The sequence below is a fragment of the Mchenga conophoros genome, linkage group LG1 (genome assembly GCF_057382185.1).
Source record: "Mchenga conophoros isolate Kocher_MC1m ecotype Shallow Benthic linkage group LG1, M_conophoros_male_GT1.1, whole genome shotgun sequence".
Lineage (NCBI taxonomy): Eukaryota > Metazoa > Chordata > Actinopteri > Cichliformes > Cichlidae > Mchenga > Mchenga conophoros.
Window position 1 is genome coordinate 6,570,246 of NC_140526.1, and position 20,303 is coordinate 6,590,548.

At 39.9% G+C, this 20,303-nt stretch overlaps 1 protein-coding gene across 1 annotated transcript in view; it reads left to right on the forward strand.

Annotated features, from left to right (window-relative positions):
* The window catches only part of itfg1 (integrin alpha FG-GAP repeat containing 1), a 163,700-nt gene that overhangs the window by 83,380 nt on the left and 60,017 nt on the right, over positions 1-20,303 (forward strand). The window contains exons 11-12 of the mRNA XM_085292496.1: positions 8,187-8,337; positions 10,324-10,432. Coding sequence (XP_085148622.1) covers positions 8,187-8,337; positions 10,324-10,432 — 260 coding nt within the window. The remainder of the gene's footprint in view (positions 1-8,186; positions 8,338-10,323; positions 10,433-20,303) is intronic.

Below are 20,303 nucleotides of genomic sequence, written 5' to 3' on the forward strand. Positions count from 1 at the left end.
GCACAAAAACATGTTAGGCAAGGTGTGAATTTGGAGGATGAATGTATGATGGGTTAGAAGATAGACCAGCTGCTGAAATCATGTATTCTAATATGGGTGAAAAGTAGCATAAACAACGAATTTTTTATGATTGGATCAATTTGATTAGCGAGTGATTTAGATGGTGTGAAAGCAGATTAAATGGTAAGGTTTCTTCACACAAAACAACACAAAATGTTTTAGGGTTGATAGACTATGAAAGAGAGACTACATATAGCTACGTGGTTACAGTCTGCAATGTACTAGGTGAGATTGTCTGCATACAACAAAATTGTACGGTACAATTACCCTGTTGTAAAAACACATTTGAGAGTGGATTTATAATCATATAAATATGAGATAAGACTAATACTGACCTAAAATATGGAAATTAAATTGTCTATCCTTATTATTTTAAAGTTTTTTTTTTAATCTTTTGGTTTTTTGTGTTTTGTTTTTTAAAGTTATAATGAAATAAATAGTTAGGTAAATTATACCCTATAAATAAAGGGACAGTAGGTCATTTCACCAAAGAAAGAAGAAGGGAGTCTTTCCTTGGCACTGTAATGTCGTTATTATCAAAACAAAAAGAGAAATTTGAAATGCACCCACACACACTGTTAAAATGTCTTGTAGCCATGTGTTAGTCCTTGGAGTTATGAAAGGCAGAAATGTGGAACAAAAGCGTATGATTGGTTGGACTGAGGTGGAGGGAGAAGCAGAAGGGCCGATAAGATTAAATGAAATGAACAGAAAAGGAAAAAAAGAGAGAGATGAAGAAGAAGTTGGCCAGGTTAGCTTAGTCATTCAGCTTTAGGGAATTGAGTAGATGGAAGAATGAGTGGATGGACAGAGGAAAGGGACAAAGGTGGATAGGTAACAGTGGTGCCTCTGAGCTTTTGAGGTTGAGGGAGAGAAGGGTCATTGGTGTGATCAGTTGGTCAGCCTCCTGCCAACTCACCACCCCTCTGGAGGCCAATTAGAGAGAAGGTGGATAGAGCCTGAAATAGTGTAAGACTCCCCACAAGCACATACACACACAAGAAAACAGAGCTGACACTGGGTTCATACAATAATGGAATCTCTCAAGCACACTACCTCAGATACACACACATATTAGTGTCGGTACAGGCTCAATATTCAATTCAATTGAAATTTTTTGAGTTCAGTTTTATTTCTAAAGCGCCAAATCACAGCAACAGGTGACTCAAATGTTTTATATCATAAGGTAAAGACCTTATAATATGCAATTAGGGTATTTATAAAATAAGTCTTGCCATGCATTTAATGTCATGTTTTTGTTAACTGTCAGTTTTTATTTAAACGTTTTATTACCAATATAGGATGAAGAAGCTGTGATCAATATGACATTATTACAAATTAAACAGCATGATGACTCAGTTGTTAACTAGCAGGATGGGTGTGGTTTGTATTCACTTCCTGTTTAAAGAAAAGCTAAAAAAAAAGAAAAAAAAAGCAATAATAATAATAACTGACTTCACTCATTGGTGCATAATTGTCTGCAGAAGAATCTGATGCCATGAAATAAGAAGAATGGACATTTCTCTCCTGGTATTGAGTAACCCCATTAAAACTAATCTCATTTCAGTAAAACTATATATTTTAACCTCACAGGAACATCACAGAAAAACCTGTTACTACTCTTCAATATTTTGTTGTTGTGTTCTTTTCAACTAATGTGGCAAGAATTTAACAGCCTGTGTAGTGAGGTTGAAAAAGCAAAATCAATGCTAAATGTCTGAAAGATAGAAATAAAGAAGGAAGAAAGTGTTGATTTTGGACCCTATCCTTAAAATAATTACCCCTTGGACATTAGACATTGAAAGTCACATTTTTCACATTTTTCATTTTAATTTTTTGAATAGTACTGATGGTTTGAAGGTGCTATTTTTTGTTATGATCAATGCATTTAATGAAAACAATCTTTCTTTAATAAAGTTTATTGCATTCAAATTAAAATATAAAATCAAACTGGTGTAACTTCAGGACCATGGACAGCGCACACCATTTTCACTGTGATCTCTTGAGCTGGGCTCTAACAGAAGAATCCTTTTAGTGGTGGAGACAAATTCCGCTCCCTTCACTTTGAGAATATGTGAGATACAGATTACAGATACACAAGACTCCCCCACAAATCTGCAAATCCTTTTTACTTTTTTTAGCTGAATAAATCCAGCATAGAACAATTGTGGCAGTACTTTAAACAACACCAGTCACAGAGTATAGCTACAGTACAACACTGTGCTTGTTCTTTTGCAAATGGATAGAACTTGGTCCCTGTATGGGTTATTTAGCCTGTCACAACCAGTCACTAAAGTTTACATGCACTGCCACTATCTTTGAAGGTGAAGTTGGAGTTGGTGAGGGTGCTCAACCATTCAAGTTCAAAGTCCAACTTAACAAGGCGTTAGAGTTGAAAAGGTCTTCCAATTTCAAATGGAATGCACCAAAACATTTATATTACATTGATTAAATGAAATACTGTATTACACTGCCATGGAGTTGACTGCCATATAAAACACAGTGTCGCCATGTATCTGACTTGGTATGCTAAACACTTAAGAGTTGCATGTCTTAACATTGTTTTAAAAGAAATGTGGACAGGGAAGACATCATAGAGGACATGAAGTAGATGTTTACTAACAAAAAAACACAAAAAACAAGGAATACATATTGAATCATAATACTATATTACACAAAAAGAAATTTGTGATGCTCAAATCAAAATTAACACCAGCATGCGAAATTGTGGGTTCAGAGTAGTCATCTCCACGAGTGCATGTGTATAATATGAATAGATATCAGGTTTGCACCTCTACCTGCTGCTGTAAACATAAAACCGATGCCGAGAACAAAGTTGTGTGTGTTTGTGTGTGTATGTGTGTATATATTGAGAGCACATGTACCTGTGTGTAAGTCTGAGTCTGATCCACACTATGACCTTGAGTTCATCCCTACCATAACCACCCCTGCAGTGCTGGAAAAGAGGTTCTTTTGAAGTACGAAAATCTCAGAAAGGACACACACATATTGGCGAATAACAATCATATACCTTCTAAAGTTCAGCCTGAAACTTTGATAGCGTTACTTTCTTTTTACACACACTCAAACACACACATGCACAAACAGAGATACTCTCCCTGAATGTCAACAAATCTATCTGGCTACAGGCATGATTATCTACTGGTGAGCCAATCAGTGCTCACCATTTACACTGGGTCTTGTCCAGTAGGTGCTGCAGTTGCAGGTCCTAATGAGAGCCGATCATATTCTGGATACAGTGTTGTTTGCATTAAGCCTAATGAGGAGGGGAGGACTAGTTCATTGTCAGTACGCATGGGTTACACAGAATGACCTTAAACAAACCTCCAGCTGTAATTACAGCCAAAGTCAGTTAATCCTACAGAGGTTCCCGCAGCCCCACTCTTCAACCCCACTCACCCCACACAGAGATATAGCTATTCTGAAACAGCAGCACACCATCTCAGCTGACACTGAGCCTGAAGCGTTACGTCCCTGCTATAGGAATTAATTAAATTCCTGCTCTTCCCTGCTCTTTGAAGTGTTTTATATATAGATTCTTGTCCTTATTGAATCTAGGAATTAACAGCTAAATGCACATTTATTACTTTCAGTTAACCCGAATATTCAAATTCAAATTCAAATTTTATTTGTCACACACACACAACCATACACAGTATGACATGGGGGTGTAATGCTTGTAGCTGTACAATGCCCGACCATTAAATGACAGAAGAAAAGTTTTACAATATTTACAATTTACTACAAAAATTTACAAATTAACTTAGGAATTTACAGTAAAGAATGTGCAAATAGCAGAAGAGATTATAAAGATAAGGATTATAAATTATAGGAATTATAGGATTATAGGAAATGTGTGGTGGTGCGTGTGGTGACGTGTGTGAGAGTCCAGTCTTACACCTGGTTCAGGCCCCGAATAGCCTGGGGGAAGAAGCTCCTCTTCATTCTCTCTGTTTTGGCCTTAAGGGAGCGGAAGCGCTTCCCAGACCTCAACAGTGAGAAGAGTCCATTGTTGGGATGGGAGAGGTCCATCATAATCTTCCTAGCTTTGGACTTGCACCGCTTGGTGTAGATGGACAGCAGGTCAGGGAGCTCTGATTGAATGATGCGTTCTGCCGAGCGCACCACCCTTTGCAGATCTCGTCTGTCCTGCTTGGTGCTGTTCCCAAACCAGGTGCAGATGTTTGACGTCAGGACGCTCTCGATGGTGCAGGAGTAGAAGTTCTTGAGCACCTTCAGTGGCAGATGGAAGTCTCTAAGTCTTCTGAGGAAGAAGAGACGCTGACGGGCTTTCTTAACCAGGGTGTTGATGTGACAGGACCATGACAGGTCCTGAATATTGCAGAGGCAACCTGCTCATTGCATTTCACGTGTTAATTCCATCCAAATATATGTCAACATTTTACGTGACAATTAAGGTTTCCAAGCTCTGTAGCTTCTCCACCTCTGTGTTTGGAAGTTAGTAAGTCTTATGTCAGACGATCCAGTTTAGCAAAACTTTGAACTGTTTGCTGCTGATTACAGGAGTTTGTGTTTTTTTGTGAAAAGCAACAATCAAAATTTCAATTAGATGCTTTATGAAAAGGACTACAGGGATAAAATACAATATTACAAAAGTTGTTCATCTGCTTTCTCTTACTCCTGGTTCCACAAGCTCCGTTTTTTCCTATCACACAGCTAACAGCAGTGGAGAGGCTTACAAGCATATTTCAAGTACCAATTTGACCAGTAGGTTTCCACTTTCTGAAGCTTGCTGTTATGTAACATCACCATTTATCAGATATGTGTTGCAACTATAATGTACTATGGTGCCATAATGTAACAACTGCACACAGCTGATACTTTAAATAGAGCATACACTTCATAATCACTACATAAACTTTACAATGATTCTTTTGTTGCCGTGTCTTCCTCCCTTTGTGGGTGACACAATAGTAACTTGTGTTGGTGCATCGTGTCGTAGTGTGGTACTTCTCTTGACTCCATCTGACTCCATATGATGTGCCCCCTTTTTATATTCTCTACAAGATCGCATGCTAAGCAAAGTCAAACACAATTCCAAGGAGGATAAGATAATCGTATTGACACGTCTCCATCAATCATGGTTTTATCAAGCAACACACTCTATACATTACAGTATTTTATCTTTTCTGTTCACCATTTTCTGGAAGCATGAGGATAGAATGTTTTCCTGCTGCTGAAAAGATCACACAGTCTTTCTAAAATAGCCTTGATGAAAGATGTCCCCGCTTGCGGTCTATCTTCTAGTCCCCAGAGGCTTGTACTAGCTTTGTGGGTAGTGGTGATGGTGGGGATGGGTGTTTACAATCCTGATTGACTGAGGGCTTTCACAATTATTCTATTTTTAAACCAACAGCTTTTCTTTTTTTAAAGCTCAGCAATCCCACTGAGATCTAAGAACAGGTACAGATAGCTATCTCCAGTGATAAAGATTGAATTTAGTCTCGCCAGTGAATTAAGATGTGACAAAGACTGCACAGAAAAAGTGCAAGTACAGAGATGGGTGGAAAATAGAGGAAAGGGGTTGGGTTTTGCCTCAACTCAAGTATATGATCAAGTATACTTATTTGCTTGCATTTGTAAAGAAATGCCAAATACAAGGTGCAGGAAATACCACAGTAAGCTTCAGTATTTAGACCTCAACTTATCTTTGTAACTCAATGAAGGAATGGGGCACCATTCTTCCAAAAGATATTCTCCTTTGGTATGAAGATGATGGTGGTGGAGGGTTCTTTGTGATATATCTGTCTAGAATTTTCCATCTGTGTTCATTTTAGTTAATATTCTGCCACTTTAAAAGCCATAGTGTCAGATTCACATCATTTTCATACTCCTGAAACAGTTCACTGACCCCTTTTTTCTGTACAGATAGGGGCTTATCAGGGTAGAAATGTTTTATCATGGGATAAAAGAGATCAAAGTAAGTTGAGGTCCATAAGTATTTTATACTGAGGATTGGATATTATTAATAATGGCTGCATTTCCTAAACAGTTAATGTTATACTTTAATTAAAGTAATTTCTATCACATCTTAGTTATTTGACTCAAACTCCACTCTGGTGGTTTACAGAGGAAAAATTGTCCCAAATCTTTGGGACCAAATTATAGTATAATGCATTCAATGACCTTGCACTATAATAAAAATGGCATTTCAGACACCCTATAGATTCAGATTCACCCTATAGCTGTCAGCGATCATGCTCCTGTATCTTTAACACTAATGCACAAGAATAATACTACGCCAAGTAAAAACTGGAGATTTAATACATCACTGCTTAAAGATGAAGACTTTATTAAATATTTTAAAAAAGAGTGGACTTCATATTTAGACTACAATGACACTCCCGGAACTTCAGCATCTGTTCTATGGGAAGCAGAGAAAGCTGTGATGAGAGGTAAAATAATTTTTCTCATCACATAAAAAGAAAGAAGAAAACAAAGATATTCAGGAATTAGAAAAAACCATTAAATCACTTGAAGAAGCCTATGCGTCCCACCAAGATCAGGAAACATTGAACAAAATACGCAAAACAAAACTAGAGTTAAATGAGATAATTGATAAAAAAAATAAAATTCTTAGTACAAAGACTATGCTTACAAAATTATGAACATGGTAATAAATCCGGTCAATTTCTAGCAAACCAGCTAAAAATAAATAAAGAAAACACAACTATATGTGCTGTTCAAGATTCATCTGGGAACACAATATATGACCCGAAACAAATAAACAACATTTTCAGGGATTTCTATAAAAGATTGTATTCACCACAAATAAACCCGTCTAAAAAGGAAATTGATCAGTTTTTAGACAACATAACTCTTCCAAAATTATTAGACACTCAAGCAATGGCACTGGATTCGCCACTGACATCAGGTGAACTCCAGGAAGCCCTGATAAGTATGCCCAATAATAAGACTCCAGGTCCAGACGGCTTTCCTGCACAATTCTACAAAGAATTCTGGACGATTCTAGCACCAGATTTTACAGAACGTTGTTGGAAATCAAAGAAAAGGGCAGACTTCCATCAAATATGAATTCTGCAAACATTAATCTCCTGCTAAAATCAGACAAAGACCCTGTATATCCCGCAAGCTATCGTCCAATATCCCTTATAAATGTAGACCTTAAAAATATTCTGCAAAGCTCTCTCAAAGAGACTGGAGAAAATAACCCCCCTCTTAATTCATCCTGACCAAACTGGTTTCATAAAAGGTAGGCACTCATCAACAAATACACGTAGATTACTTAATTTGATAGACTACTCATACAGTAAAAACCTTGAAACTACAATATTTTCTTTAGATGCAGAAAAAGCATTTGACAGAGTTAACTGGAAATTTCTATTTGCAACTTTACACAAAAATGGCTGTATTTCCTAAACAGTTAATGTTATACTTTAATTAAAGTAATTTCTGTCACATCTTAGTTATTTGACTCAAACTCCACTCTGGTGGTTTACAGAGGAAAAATTTGAACCTCCCCCCAAAACTTTCATGTCCCAAATCTTAGGGACCAAATTATAGTATAATGCATTCGATGACCTTGCACTATAATAAAAATGAACTCAAAGCTTACAAAACAGCTGAATCGTTTCCAATGTTAGTTAAGGGCTCATCATTTTTCCTATAATTTGTCACCCTTCAATATATACACTATGACACAGTGCAATGTAAGGTTTGGACTATATCCAGTCATGCAGAAAATTATTAAAGTTTTTTTAAAAAGCACAAAATTTCCTCAGGGCAGCAGCCTAAGGCAGCTCTCATCATCTTAAAAAGAGAAAATCAACCCTAAATTAATATGTTGTAGCATTTTAATTTGTCAATTCCAAGTGCATAACAAATGTCATGTTGTTGTAAAAGCCTGTAGCTCCAAATGATTCTAAGCATCAAACTTCCAGCTAAGACTCATCGTGGTGTTATTGTTGCCAGATAACAAACTCGACACAAGCAAAGTACTGATCAGCTGATGACATGAACATTACTTACATTTGACATCACCAGGGCTCTCTGTCACTGTCTAAATGTAAATGGTAACATGCACTTACAATGTTTTTTTCCCCTTCTCTCTCTTTGCCCCCCAGTGGCCAGCAGGCCTTCCTATTGGAGAACGTGCCCTGTAACAGCAACACTTGCCACAGTGTTGGACGAATGTTCCACATCCACTGGGACCAGTCAGATTTAGGAGCCATTCAAAATGCCGTCAGGGCAACTTTCTTTGACATCTATGAGGACGTGAGTAGTTAAATTTTGTGTTGATTTTCAGTTCTGTCCAGTAGTATTTCATAAATCATTCTCTGTACCATTTCTTACGCCTTTTTAAAAACTCATTTCTATGGATACTATTCTTAATAATTTTTTTGTGTTTTGACTACATTTCCATAGCCAAAGATTATCTTGGTCTAGTGGAACTACAGTTCTTTAGCCAGCTGATTTTCTTTTAAATATAGCCTATTTTAAATATACATAAAAAGCCATGTGCAGCATATTTAATCATTTAACCTTGTTATTTTATTTTGTTGTTATTTATACATTAGGAGACTCACAGGAGCCTTGTATGCAGCTTGCAATATTTGTACTTTTGAAAATTTAACTATAATAACAACTATAACAACTCCCACTGCAATATTAGATTTGCTTTTATGATGAGGGAAGCGTCATCCACCTTTGTGTAAGTAGATCCAATGCTCCTGACAAGTTAATCTTACCTGAACTCTTACATGCAAACTCTGAGAATATCAGACAAGTTAGGCTCATATCTTTTTTAGCAAAAAGCACCCACACTCATCACCTCTCCTAGTTTAAGAGCTGACATCAAGTGAATAAATGTCAACATTAGATTAGTTAGACCTACCATTCTCTGTTAGATTGTTAGAGTCAAAGCATTAACTAGTCAGATTTCCCTGCTGTCAAAAACAATATTGCTCTTTCTGAACTCATATTAATTAATTAATTAATTACTTCATACTGGTAGGCTATTAGTATAGTACTTTTTTCTTTATGAATGCAGCATTAACAACTGTCACAAGTCAACTATGCAGTCATCCAGCTGACCCTCAGAATACAGCTCTGGGTCATTTGTCTCCGCTCACAGTCTTTCCACTTTTGTCTTATTTTGTTAGATATACCAATAAACTGAAATCATTTTGTGAAAAATCCTACGTAAAGAAATCCTTGCCAAATGGAGCAGAGGAATGCATATCAGAGAGTGTGCAAACTAGGATATCTCTAATGCAGAAAAGTGGATTATGTGTAAAGCTTTTTTGACACGCGCATTAACAGAATTGTTTACATTAATCGGTTTTCTTTTATATTCTGAAGCAATAACTCCTGATTTAGACTGAGAATATGAGTATTTGGTTCAGTGCTTCATTGTTGTTATTAAAATATTTATAAGCACATGGGGTAGCGTGTGCATGAGTGTGCTTTTTTTTTCCCCCCTTTTTTTCTGAGCTACTGTATTTATTTGTGTGTGCGTGTGTGTGTGCGCGCGCATGAGTGCTCTGTGTGTTTTTGGTTTTTTTGCTCTCCCTCATTGTTGCAGTGTTATTCTTCACTTTGTGCATTTTTATTTTGGAATTTGATTCATTGTGGGAGTGGGTGCAATAGATGCAGGACCTGGCAATACACCACTATAGAGGAAGAGTAGATAAAACAAGATGAGCTATACTTTAATTTTCCCAAACGTTGGGAAATGATTTGTTAGGTTTTGCTCTCATTAAGTGTGTTAAGTGTGTTGCTCTGTGATATTAAGCATTTAATTAATGCTGCAAATGGGCCTTGCTAGAAAACATCTACACATACTCTCTTACACACTACTTTTGTCAAAATCCTTCTTTGTGTGTGTCATAGACTTTGATTCCAGCACTCACCCCCAGTCTCTTAATGAGAGACTACATATAGTACAGAAGCTGTATTGCGATCTACTGTATGTTCTTGTCTTATCAGAATTAATTACTACTGCTAATGTGGCCTGTCTATTAAATTCAACTCTCCCGCTTTCAGTGCTTGGCTCTCTCACTCGCCCCTGAGAGAGAATTTATAAATGAGACCGAGAGAAAGAGAGACTTAGTGAGGAAAGGAGAAAGACAGCGGAATAGAGATGATGCGATAATTCTGGATGAGACATCCAGTATGTCAGAGGGATAAAAATGTACATCAGAAGAAGCACCATGCCATGCTCTCATTGTCCCTTATCTATGTGTCTGTCTTCATTTGCAGGGTATTTTAGACATGCTGGTTCAGAGCAAGGCAGAGGGCAAACAGGACTTGAGAATTCACGCTTTGAAGAACAATTTCGAAGCCGATGCCTACTTCGTTAAAGTGATGGGTAAGGGACTGATTTGCCAAGTATGCTCCCTTTCTCACTACTCTCCCCATGCTGAAACCAGTCCCTTGAAGGGGCAACATGAAGGAAGAACATTTATTTCCATTCCCAAGCTGTCCTCACCAGATAACATACACATACTGAAATTTGAATATATTATCATTTAGTCCTTTTTTTCTTGTTTTCTTTCTGTAACAGCCCCTCCTAGACCAATTAGGAACATTAAACATGAGCAAGTCTTTTCCCCAACCTCGAAAGCAGATGGTCATGACTATTATCTGTCATATTTTGATTTCTAGCCTGGAGCTACTCAGTTGGTGGTGAAAAAGGGATCTCTCTGAGCTTTTTGTTCAATTTCATCTTAAATTAAACTGGCCACTGTCCGCACAAAAAGATCTGCTGTAGTAAATGCACCTTCTCCCAAAAGGCCATTTCGAATCTAGTCTCCTTGTACAGCACATAAGGCACTCTATTGCACTCTATTGCCTCTCAAAACATAAAACCACACTTCTCCTAGTCTATGTTGGTGCCATTAATGAATCAATGGCAGTTGAGATGAGAGGAAGAGGAGTAATTGGTTTTTTTGTGAAACATATATTCTTCTTCTTCCTAGCGGTTTATATCCCGCGACACAGGGTCTGCTATCTTGCATGCCTTCCTCCACTTCTTTCTATCAAGGGCGTCTTCTGGTGTAATATTCACAGCCTTCATATCATCCTTGATTCGGTCCATCCAGCACTTTTTTTGGTCTTCCTTGTGGCCTAGACCCAGAAGCCACCTCAGCATCTTCATCTCCATGGTGTGAAGAGCTTGTTCATGTTTGGTCGTCGCTGGCCAGCACTCTGACCCGTAGAGTGCCACTGGGCGCACAATTGACCTTAGGATAGATTGGCATTCTCTTGTCACATAAGACTCCACTCACCTGATGCCACTTCCTCCACGCTGTGTTGACACGGAGTCTGGCGTCTGGTAGACTTTCGCAGTCCGAGATGACAAGGGACCCGAGGTACTTGAATTGGGCAACTTTAGTCAGCGGCTCGCCGTCGATAGTGATGGTGCTGTTGGTCTGGGGGCTGCATTCAAGGTACTCAGTCTTCTTGATGTTCAGGCGCATGCCGTTTTCGAAGAGCCAGTCTTTCCATGCTTGTGTTTGGGTTTGCAGGGCTAGGCAGTTTTCTGTTTCTGATAGGCACACATCATCTGCATACAGGAGGCTCCATGGATGTGGTGATTGCAGATCAGCCGTTGCGGTGTCCATACAGAGAGTGAACAGCAGGGGCGAGAGGGCCGAGCCCTGGTGGATGCCAACGGTAATCGGGAAGGCTGGTGATGTTCCCGCTGAACATCGGACCTCGCTTGTGACGTTACGGTAGAGCAGCTGAGTCCATTTCACATAGGCTTCCGGGGCACCATGAGTTCGTAATGATCGCCAAATCAGCTTGTGGGGGACCCTATCGAATGCCTTTTCCAGATCCAGAAAGACCATGTGCACCGTCTTGTTCTTTTCCCGGTGCTTTTCCATCAGCAAACGGGCGTGTATGGCATCAATAGATCCACAGCCCTTAACAAAGCCGCATTGATTCGGGGTGATTGTGACCAGTTGACGGATCAGATTTTCCAGGACACGTTCGAAGATCTTCATTGCATGGCAGAGTAGACAAATTGGTCGATAGTTGGTGCACTCTGTGACGTCTCCCTTGCCCTTCCAGTTGGGCACTGTGATGCTCTATGTCCAAGCTCGGGGGGCTTTGTCTTCGACCGTGATATGGTTGAAGAGTGCTGCAAGGAATGTTGTACCGCAGTTGCCCATCATCTTCCAAATTTCAGCTGGGATGTCGTCCGGTCCTGTGGCTTTTCCGTTTTTCATTTTCTTCAACGCGTTTTGGACGTCGGCAGTGGTGATTGGTGTGACAGGCCCTGCGACTGGGTCTGCGGGCGGGATAGGCGGATGTGTAAATTCTTCATTGCTGATTCCAGCGAAGTAATCTGACCAGTGCTGAAGGATGTCTCGGGGGTCTCGCAGAACCTGCCCATTGGCTCCTTTGATTTAGACAACATGGTTTGTATCAAAGTCCTACTTCACGCGGTGGCGGGCTTTGGCAAGTCGGTAGATGTTATTGGTCACTTCTGGGGTTTGGAGCTGGTCATAAAAATCTTGGTAGTGTCGTCTTTTCGCGGAGGCCACTGCCCTCTTTGTTGCTGATTTCAGCGAGCGGTATCGGGTGAGATCTTCATGCGCTCGCGATCGCCACCAAGTCTTATAGGCCAGCTTCTTCACTTTTATTGCTTTTTGTACCTCCTCATTCCACCACCAGACCTGTTTCTCAATGTATTTTTCACCCGGTTTTGTTGAACCAACGGTGTCCTCCGCAATGTTGTGGATGCGCTGTATGATCCTGTCCAACGTGTCCCAAAATTAATTTTTTGTTTCATCGCTGCATCCAGTCTGTGGTGCATAGCAGGTCACAACATTAACGTCAGCTGTTCCTAGTTCGATTCTGATAGACATTAATCAATCAGATGTTCGCTCAATCTTATACGGGGATTGGAGCAGGTGTTTGCTGAGTGCGATGGCCACTCCATTCTTAGTGGCTCTCTCTCCGCAGTAGAAGAGCTTATATCCCTCTCCATTCTCCGCCGCTTTGCTTCCGGTCCATTTGCATTCTTGAACACAGGCTATGTCGATGTTCCTCTTCTTGAGTACCTGGGCCAGCTCTCGGCTGCATCCAGTCAGAGTTCCAATGTCGATTGTTCCGAATCGTAGATGAGCTGGCTTCTTTTGGTAGAAGTTTCTGGCTGGCATGTCTATAAGATGCGACAAACTGGTGATTGGATTTTGCCGGCCGAAGCATATATTATACCTGATATTTTTTTGTACAGTAGAGTGAGTTTGACTTGTCTGTTGGGTCACATTTCAGTGGAAGTACACGTAGATATTTCAACACAAAGACTTCATTAAAGTGTGTGAGGTACACAAAATGAATTAAGTTATATACACAAGGACAGAGCTAGTACATTATCCATCATACATGCATAAAACCTCATATACCAAAGCCACTGGCCATCTTTTATCCATTAGAAAAGTCATTATCAGGTTCCTGTTTACTTCAAGACAAACCCCCAAATTATCAACTGTCACATAAATCAAAAGGCATTTAATATTTAAATAATCATCAGTTCTATTTATTCCCATGGTGTTGAGGGTGTATATCATAAAGATTTCTCTCCAGGCCAGCTTCTTTAAAGCATCACCTCTTTTAATAGTCAGCATGACCTTCTCAGTCAGAGAGAATTTTAATGAAGAGGTTGAAGAGGCTGATTTGCTTTCATGCCATATTTCCAATTGTATGCAATAATTATGCAGTAAATTACATTTTTTTTCTATTTACTGTGCATTTGTTTCTTTTTTACAGCAAAGATTTAAAAATCAAGCCAAGAATGTGTGATTCAGGTTGTAAATGAACTGATTTACCACCAAAATTTAGTATCATCAGGTAAAGTTATTAACCCAAAGTTAAAGCAATGGGTATGGGTGTAGTGTATTGTTTTAGGGAGTCAATAGCCTGATACAGTTATTGCTTGTCTTTTTCTACTTTTTCATTACCCAATTATCCTGTCATTTTCCACTTTTGATAGTCAGGCAAAGCTGTCAGAGATCCTCGAAAAAATACCTTCTATTCTTTTATGCAAGGAAGACAATTAAATGTTCACTAAGTCTGAAGAAACGGCACACACTTTTTGTCCAAGAGTGCTGTAAAACTTGTATTCAAATGTCTCACTACAAGCAGCTTTGGCTTCAGTATCTGTTCAGAAATAGTTTCATGTATTTTTGGCTCACTTTTTTTTTTTTTTTAAGTTAATAGATTTTATTTCTTTCATTTTTTTATTGCAGCAGTGTTTGAGTAAAAATCAAGATGTGTTCTTTTGAAGTCAAAATGTTTGTACAGCATTAGTACCTGGTGACATTTGAGAAAAGTAAAAATAGTTCCACTCTGGGGTGGGCCTGTGCACAATTTAATCTGTCACTCTGCTCTGCTCATTAGCACGAAAAGGAGCGCTGCTCATCCCTTTCTGTTTCTGCACAGTTGGTGAACAGTTGTTGTTTTGTCTATTGGGAGGGGAGGGACTACACCTCCTCTTCTGCTTTCTGAATCACACACAAAAAACGACACACAGTGGTACTAGCACTTACTAACACTTAAATTATGCCTCAGAATCAATATTGTTTTAAAGGGATTACATACAAAACAAGTTAACCTCTCCTGAGGTGCACTGTATACCAATGATGCCTTTCACTTGTCATTGATTCAATGAAGACATTATACTGTTGACACAGCAGATCAACAATAAAGGCATTTGAGACCTCATTCCACTCAAACAAATTGTTTGTGGTGGTAACAAATGCTCAAATTACATCAAGTTCACAATAGTGGATCAAGTGATTTGAGTCATAAGACTAAATGAAATAAAATTATAGTTTGGATTTAGGAATTTAGTATGTTGGTATCCACCACAGTGGTATAGTGCAAGTACCCTTCACTTGTTAGCCCGTTCAGTTAGACAGTTAAATGTCTTAATACACATCTTTGAATTGAGCCAGCAAACCAATCACTGCTCTCTCCACCACTTGAATGACACAGTAGTCAGAAGGAGGAGTGGCAGAGCAGTGCCATACTTTCATGGAATAATAGGATGTGAGAGGCAGAAGAAGGTTAGTTCCATTGCACCGACCTGTTACAACTGACACTAAAACCCTCTATTTGGTTCAGTTGGTAGCAATACTGTTGTTTCTGGGAACTTGGCAACCTGGTAATGGCAAGGTGTGTTCTGTGACATGTCATGTCAAGGTTAGTTGAAGTAGAAGCAGTGACCTGGATATCAAGTTGTAGCGCTAAGATTTGACCCAGGTGTCTTGTGTCTTTGCTTCCATTTTGCATTTGTGAGACATGTGTTTAAGCTGAAAGGTTGTCCTACTGAAGGTGCAAGTGGTTCCTAGGTACCCACAAGAAGTCTGCGTGGACTTGATATGGACAAGCACTAATGTTTTCATTACATAGGGTTGAATTATTAATCGTTTCTGAAATAAAAAGTGAAATTTAGAATTTTCAAGAGGAGCAGTTGTAATGACTCACCAACACATATTACCAACAATGTCTTTAAATTGCTGTAAAAAGGGAAGTAATTATTCACCAAGTCCCAATTTTGCAAATTGGCATCTGCAGATGTAATCTGCTGCTGATATTAATATTAATTTTTGAAGGTGACCACACTGCAAAAATGACATTTTTGGCAGACAGATTATTATATGTTGAGACTGTCAAGACAAGATTTAACAAATATTTTTATTCAGAAAGAAAACATTTTGTTTCATTATGATGTTCCAAAATATAGACTGTAAAGTGGTGAATCATTTTCTAAATAAATAATTTTTCCAGCTAACTGCTGCTCACACTATATCATTCACAAGCCGTCTCATTACTATGGCTAACACCTGCTTGATTAGTTACCAGTAGCCAGAAATTTAACATTTATATTTCAAGTGCATGATAGTGTTGTTTAAAGCCTATCATCTATAACCCTATAATGCATACTTCATGCATACACACTTTCAGTAGACAAACTCCCAGTGATCCTCTCTGAGCTAGCACTTGGCGACCTTTTAACAGGGAGAAATCTCCATCAGAAGTAGGCTCAAGATTGGACAGCCATCTGCTGCCAGTTAGGGAGTAATGGGAAGGAGAGAGAAGAGCACAAAAAGACAATAAACTGCAACCAATATAAAAATAAACTCTCTGGTTGTTGGGGCTGAGAAAAATGCTGTTTCTGAGCTAGAAATGCCTGCAAAAAAGTACAGAGAGAAAAACAAAGAGGACAAAGAAGAAACTATAAAAGAGAGAAGACAGACGGTTATGGCAATAGGATTCCAGTGCTGTCACACATGAGCTAAATAATGACAGTAGGTTACAGTAGGTAAGTGATGCATTGACATGCACAGTTAAGATGCTGCTCAGTTAGCAGTCCCTAGGAAAGCTTCTGATTGGGGATCTTCATATCATCACCTCAACAAACTTGCTCTGATTTCCTCAGAAAACCTTGATCTTGAGCTGTTTTGGTTATTGATGTAGAAAAAGAAAGTGTCACAATCTCCTGAAGTTGATGGACATTTTAAAACATCTTTAGATTCTGTACAAGCAAAAATGCTGACACATTGACACGCACACTCAACCTTTACACAGTAGTTTGCCACTGATTACAAGCAAGTGGCTTTTATTAGCGATTTCTCTTATTAATGCTGGGTTGTGTAGGAAATGACATGATTCCTTTATCCAATATTTAAAAAAATTAAAAGTGCAACAAGATAGCCGCCAGTCTGTAAACAGACTGCCAAAAATACGTGGCTGTGCTGTAATAATGCAAGGTATTTAATTTATAGACAGTAACAATTCCTGAAATCATTGTCGCAATACTGTTTACAAAAATCCCAATGAAATTAAGTATATTCATCAAATCTTTATCCCTAGATGCACAGAACCCATTTTCCAAATTCAGTGGGCTATAATATATTGGTTGGTTGTAGACTCTGCTTACCAGAAATCCCTGGGCTCCAACACAAGATGAAATTTTGTTCCCACATAAAGTGCACATATTTCAGTTTGTATTCTAGTCAGAGAGGAACTGCTGCTTTTCTGATATTCTTTCTTTCGAACTTGTTGTTTACATGCTCTTCTGCAACATTTTAAGAAGCTGGTTCGCAGGGGTTCTGGGTAATTAGAATGAGAAGGGAGGCAAGGAAATGGCATGAACCTCTGCATGGATTCCCTCCTGTCAATGAAACCCCTTACAGCTAATAGGAAAGAAGCAGCTGGTGACTTTGTGTGCATCAGAGGAGGCACATTGTAATCTAGATTCTCTCCAGGCATAGTCGGCTCAACATCAATAAACATGGTTGTACAAATTGGGAATCTGAAAGACCACTACATTAGGAAGAAATATAGCAAAATACTAAAACTATTATATATTAGGTGGTTTATATATGCCAAAAAAGTGAAAGAGAGTCATTTGTTTTTAGTTTTCTAACAGCTTTTGTGTGTATGCTTGTACGTGTGTGACCTTGACACGTCCCCTTTCCTCGTGCCGTAACAGGAATTCCTTTCGTGCCGCCTCTTTAAACTCTGCCGTCCTTATCGTTATCCATGTCTTGTCTCACTGCAGCACTTCAAACAACACACAAAAAGATACACCCACGCCAAAATTCATGTTTTTTTTCCTCCCCACTGTCAGCTTTCCCGTGTCTCCTCTTCATTCAGCTTCACTTATTACATTTCTGGTTGTAAATATTTCATACATGTTCACTGTGTTGCATTTTCACTCCATCTAGCAGAGTACAGATGAGAGAGCAACAAGCAACCAAAATAAAAATGTATCTGTCAAGTGTTCACACCTTGTCAACATTTCATTCCTCTCCCTTGTGAGTGTGAGCTCAAATTCAGCTTAATAGCCTTGCACATCCTGTGAATCCCCATGAGGATAGAACTGTTTATTTACCATTCTATTCAGGCATCTCTGATAGCACAGCTAATAGTATTACACTGTAGTAAGTGAGGCCTAAAGCGTGCACTTCATATTCAGCCTTGACACTTTGTCAGTTAGTTGTGTGTCTTTGTAGACAGCCTGATACAGTCCTCTGTTCTGTAAGATGAAATCCCATTTTCTCAAGATGACATCCCTCAACCCTCCCATGCGCATTATTGAACAACACCCACTGTAGGATTTACTTTGTGTCCAGCCTGGTATACACTTGCATGTGTGCGCAGTTTCTGAGTGAAAGCTCAGATACCATGAAGTACTTTGACTTTCCAGGCTAAATCCATCACAATTTCCATCACACACACCTTAGACAGCAACCTTGCCTTTCTGCCTGCCAGAATCCTGGACTCTTGCAGGCATGTTCACACTGAGATGACCTGAACCTGTACTGGTTTGACATCTTATGCTTCCAAGCTCCTGACATAGAATAGTCCCCTCAGTAGTGCTTTCCATCAAGACCTGTACCTCTGTTGCTATCGAACCATTTATTATTTACAAGCATGCTATAACTTTGTGAGTAGAGCCACAGAGCAGTGAAAAAGTTAGCAGTAAGGACGCCATTCTGTAATAAATAAAATAAAATTGAAAGCAGAGGGTAAAAATCATATCGGTTCTATGTGTCTTGTTGTTTTGACAGTATTTCAAGGAAGGTTTCTTTTGTATAGTCAGTTGAATTTGGTATGCTCTAAAGTTGCTTTTCAGATTTAGACCCTGAGTATTTTAGTTAATATGAAGGTGAATTGTTGGTAATAGCTTTTATTTAACCCAGCCATATGGAGTGCCTAATGCTGGAGTGCCAGAAACACACACCGCACATGCAGTGTTAGTTTGCAAAAACCAAGCTAAAGTACAATACAAAATTTAAAAAAAAAAAAAAATTATATAAGGATATTATATATATTAAAAAAACACCCAGCACGCCCCTGCGGGCGGTTTATCCTTCAAGCTCGGGTCCTCTACCAGAGGCCTGGGAGCTTGAGGGTCCTGCGGAGTATCTTAGCTGTTCCCAGGACTGCGCTCTTCTGGACAGAGATCTCCGATGTTATTCCCGGGATCTGCTGGAGCCACTCGCCTAGCTTGGGAGTCACCGCACCTAGTGCTCCGATTACCACGGGGACCACCGTTACCTTCACCCTCCACATCCTCTCGAGCTCTTCTCTGAGCCCTTGGTATTTCTCCAGCTTCTCGTGTTCCTTCTTCCTGATATTGCTGTCATTCGGAACCGCTACATCGATCACTACGGCCGTCTTCTTCTGTTTGTCTACCACCACTATGTCCGGTTGGTTAGCCACCACCATTTTGTCCGTCTGTATCTGGAAGTCCCACAGGATCTTAGCTCGGTCATTCTCCACCACCCTTGGGGGCATCTCCCATTTTGACCTCGGGACTTCCAGGTTATACTCGGCACAGATGTTCCTGTACACTATGCCGGCCACTTGGTTATGGCGTTCCATGTATGCCTTGCCTGCTAGCATCTTGCACCCTGCTGTTATGTGCTGGATTGTCTCTGGGGCATCTTTACACAGCCTGCACCTGGGGTCTTGCCTGGTGTGATAGACCCCAGCCTCTATGGATCTTGTACTCAGAGCTTGTTCTTGTGCTGCCATGATTAGTGCCTCTGTGCTGTCTTTCAGTCCAGCTTTGTCCAGCCACTGGTAGGATTTCTGGATATCAGCCACCTCCTCTATCTGCCGGTGGTACATACCGTGCAGGGGCCTGTCCTTCCATGATGGTTCCTCGTTTCCCTCCTCTTTCTTGGGTTTCTGCTGCCTGAGGTATTCACTGAGCACTCGGTCAGTTGGGGCCATCTTCCCAATGTATTCTTGGATGTTCCTTGTCTCATCCTGGACTGTGGTGCTGACACTCACCAGTCCCCGGCCCCCTTCCTTCCGCTTAGCGTACAGCCTCAGGGTGCTGGACTTGGGGTGAAACCCTCCATGCATGGTAAGGAGCTTTCTTGTCTTTATGTCAGTGGCTTCTATCTCCTCCTTTGGCCAGCCTATTACCCCAGCAGGGTACCTGATCACAGGCAGGGCGTACGTGTTGATGGCCCGGATCTTGTTCTTACCATTCAGCTGACTCCTCAGGACTTGCCTGACCCTCTGCAGGTACTTGGTGGTTGCAGCCTTTCTAGCGGCCTCTTCATGGTTCCCATTTGCCTGCGGGATCCCCAGGTACTTGTAACTGTCCTCTATGTCTGCAATGTTGCCTTCTGGTAGTTCAATCCCCTCAGTTCTGACTACCTTCCCTCTCTTTGATACCATCCGACTACACTTCTCCAGTCCGA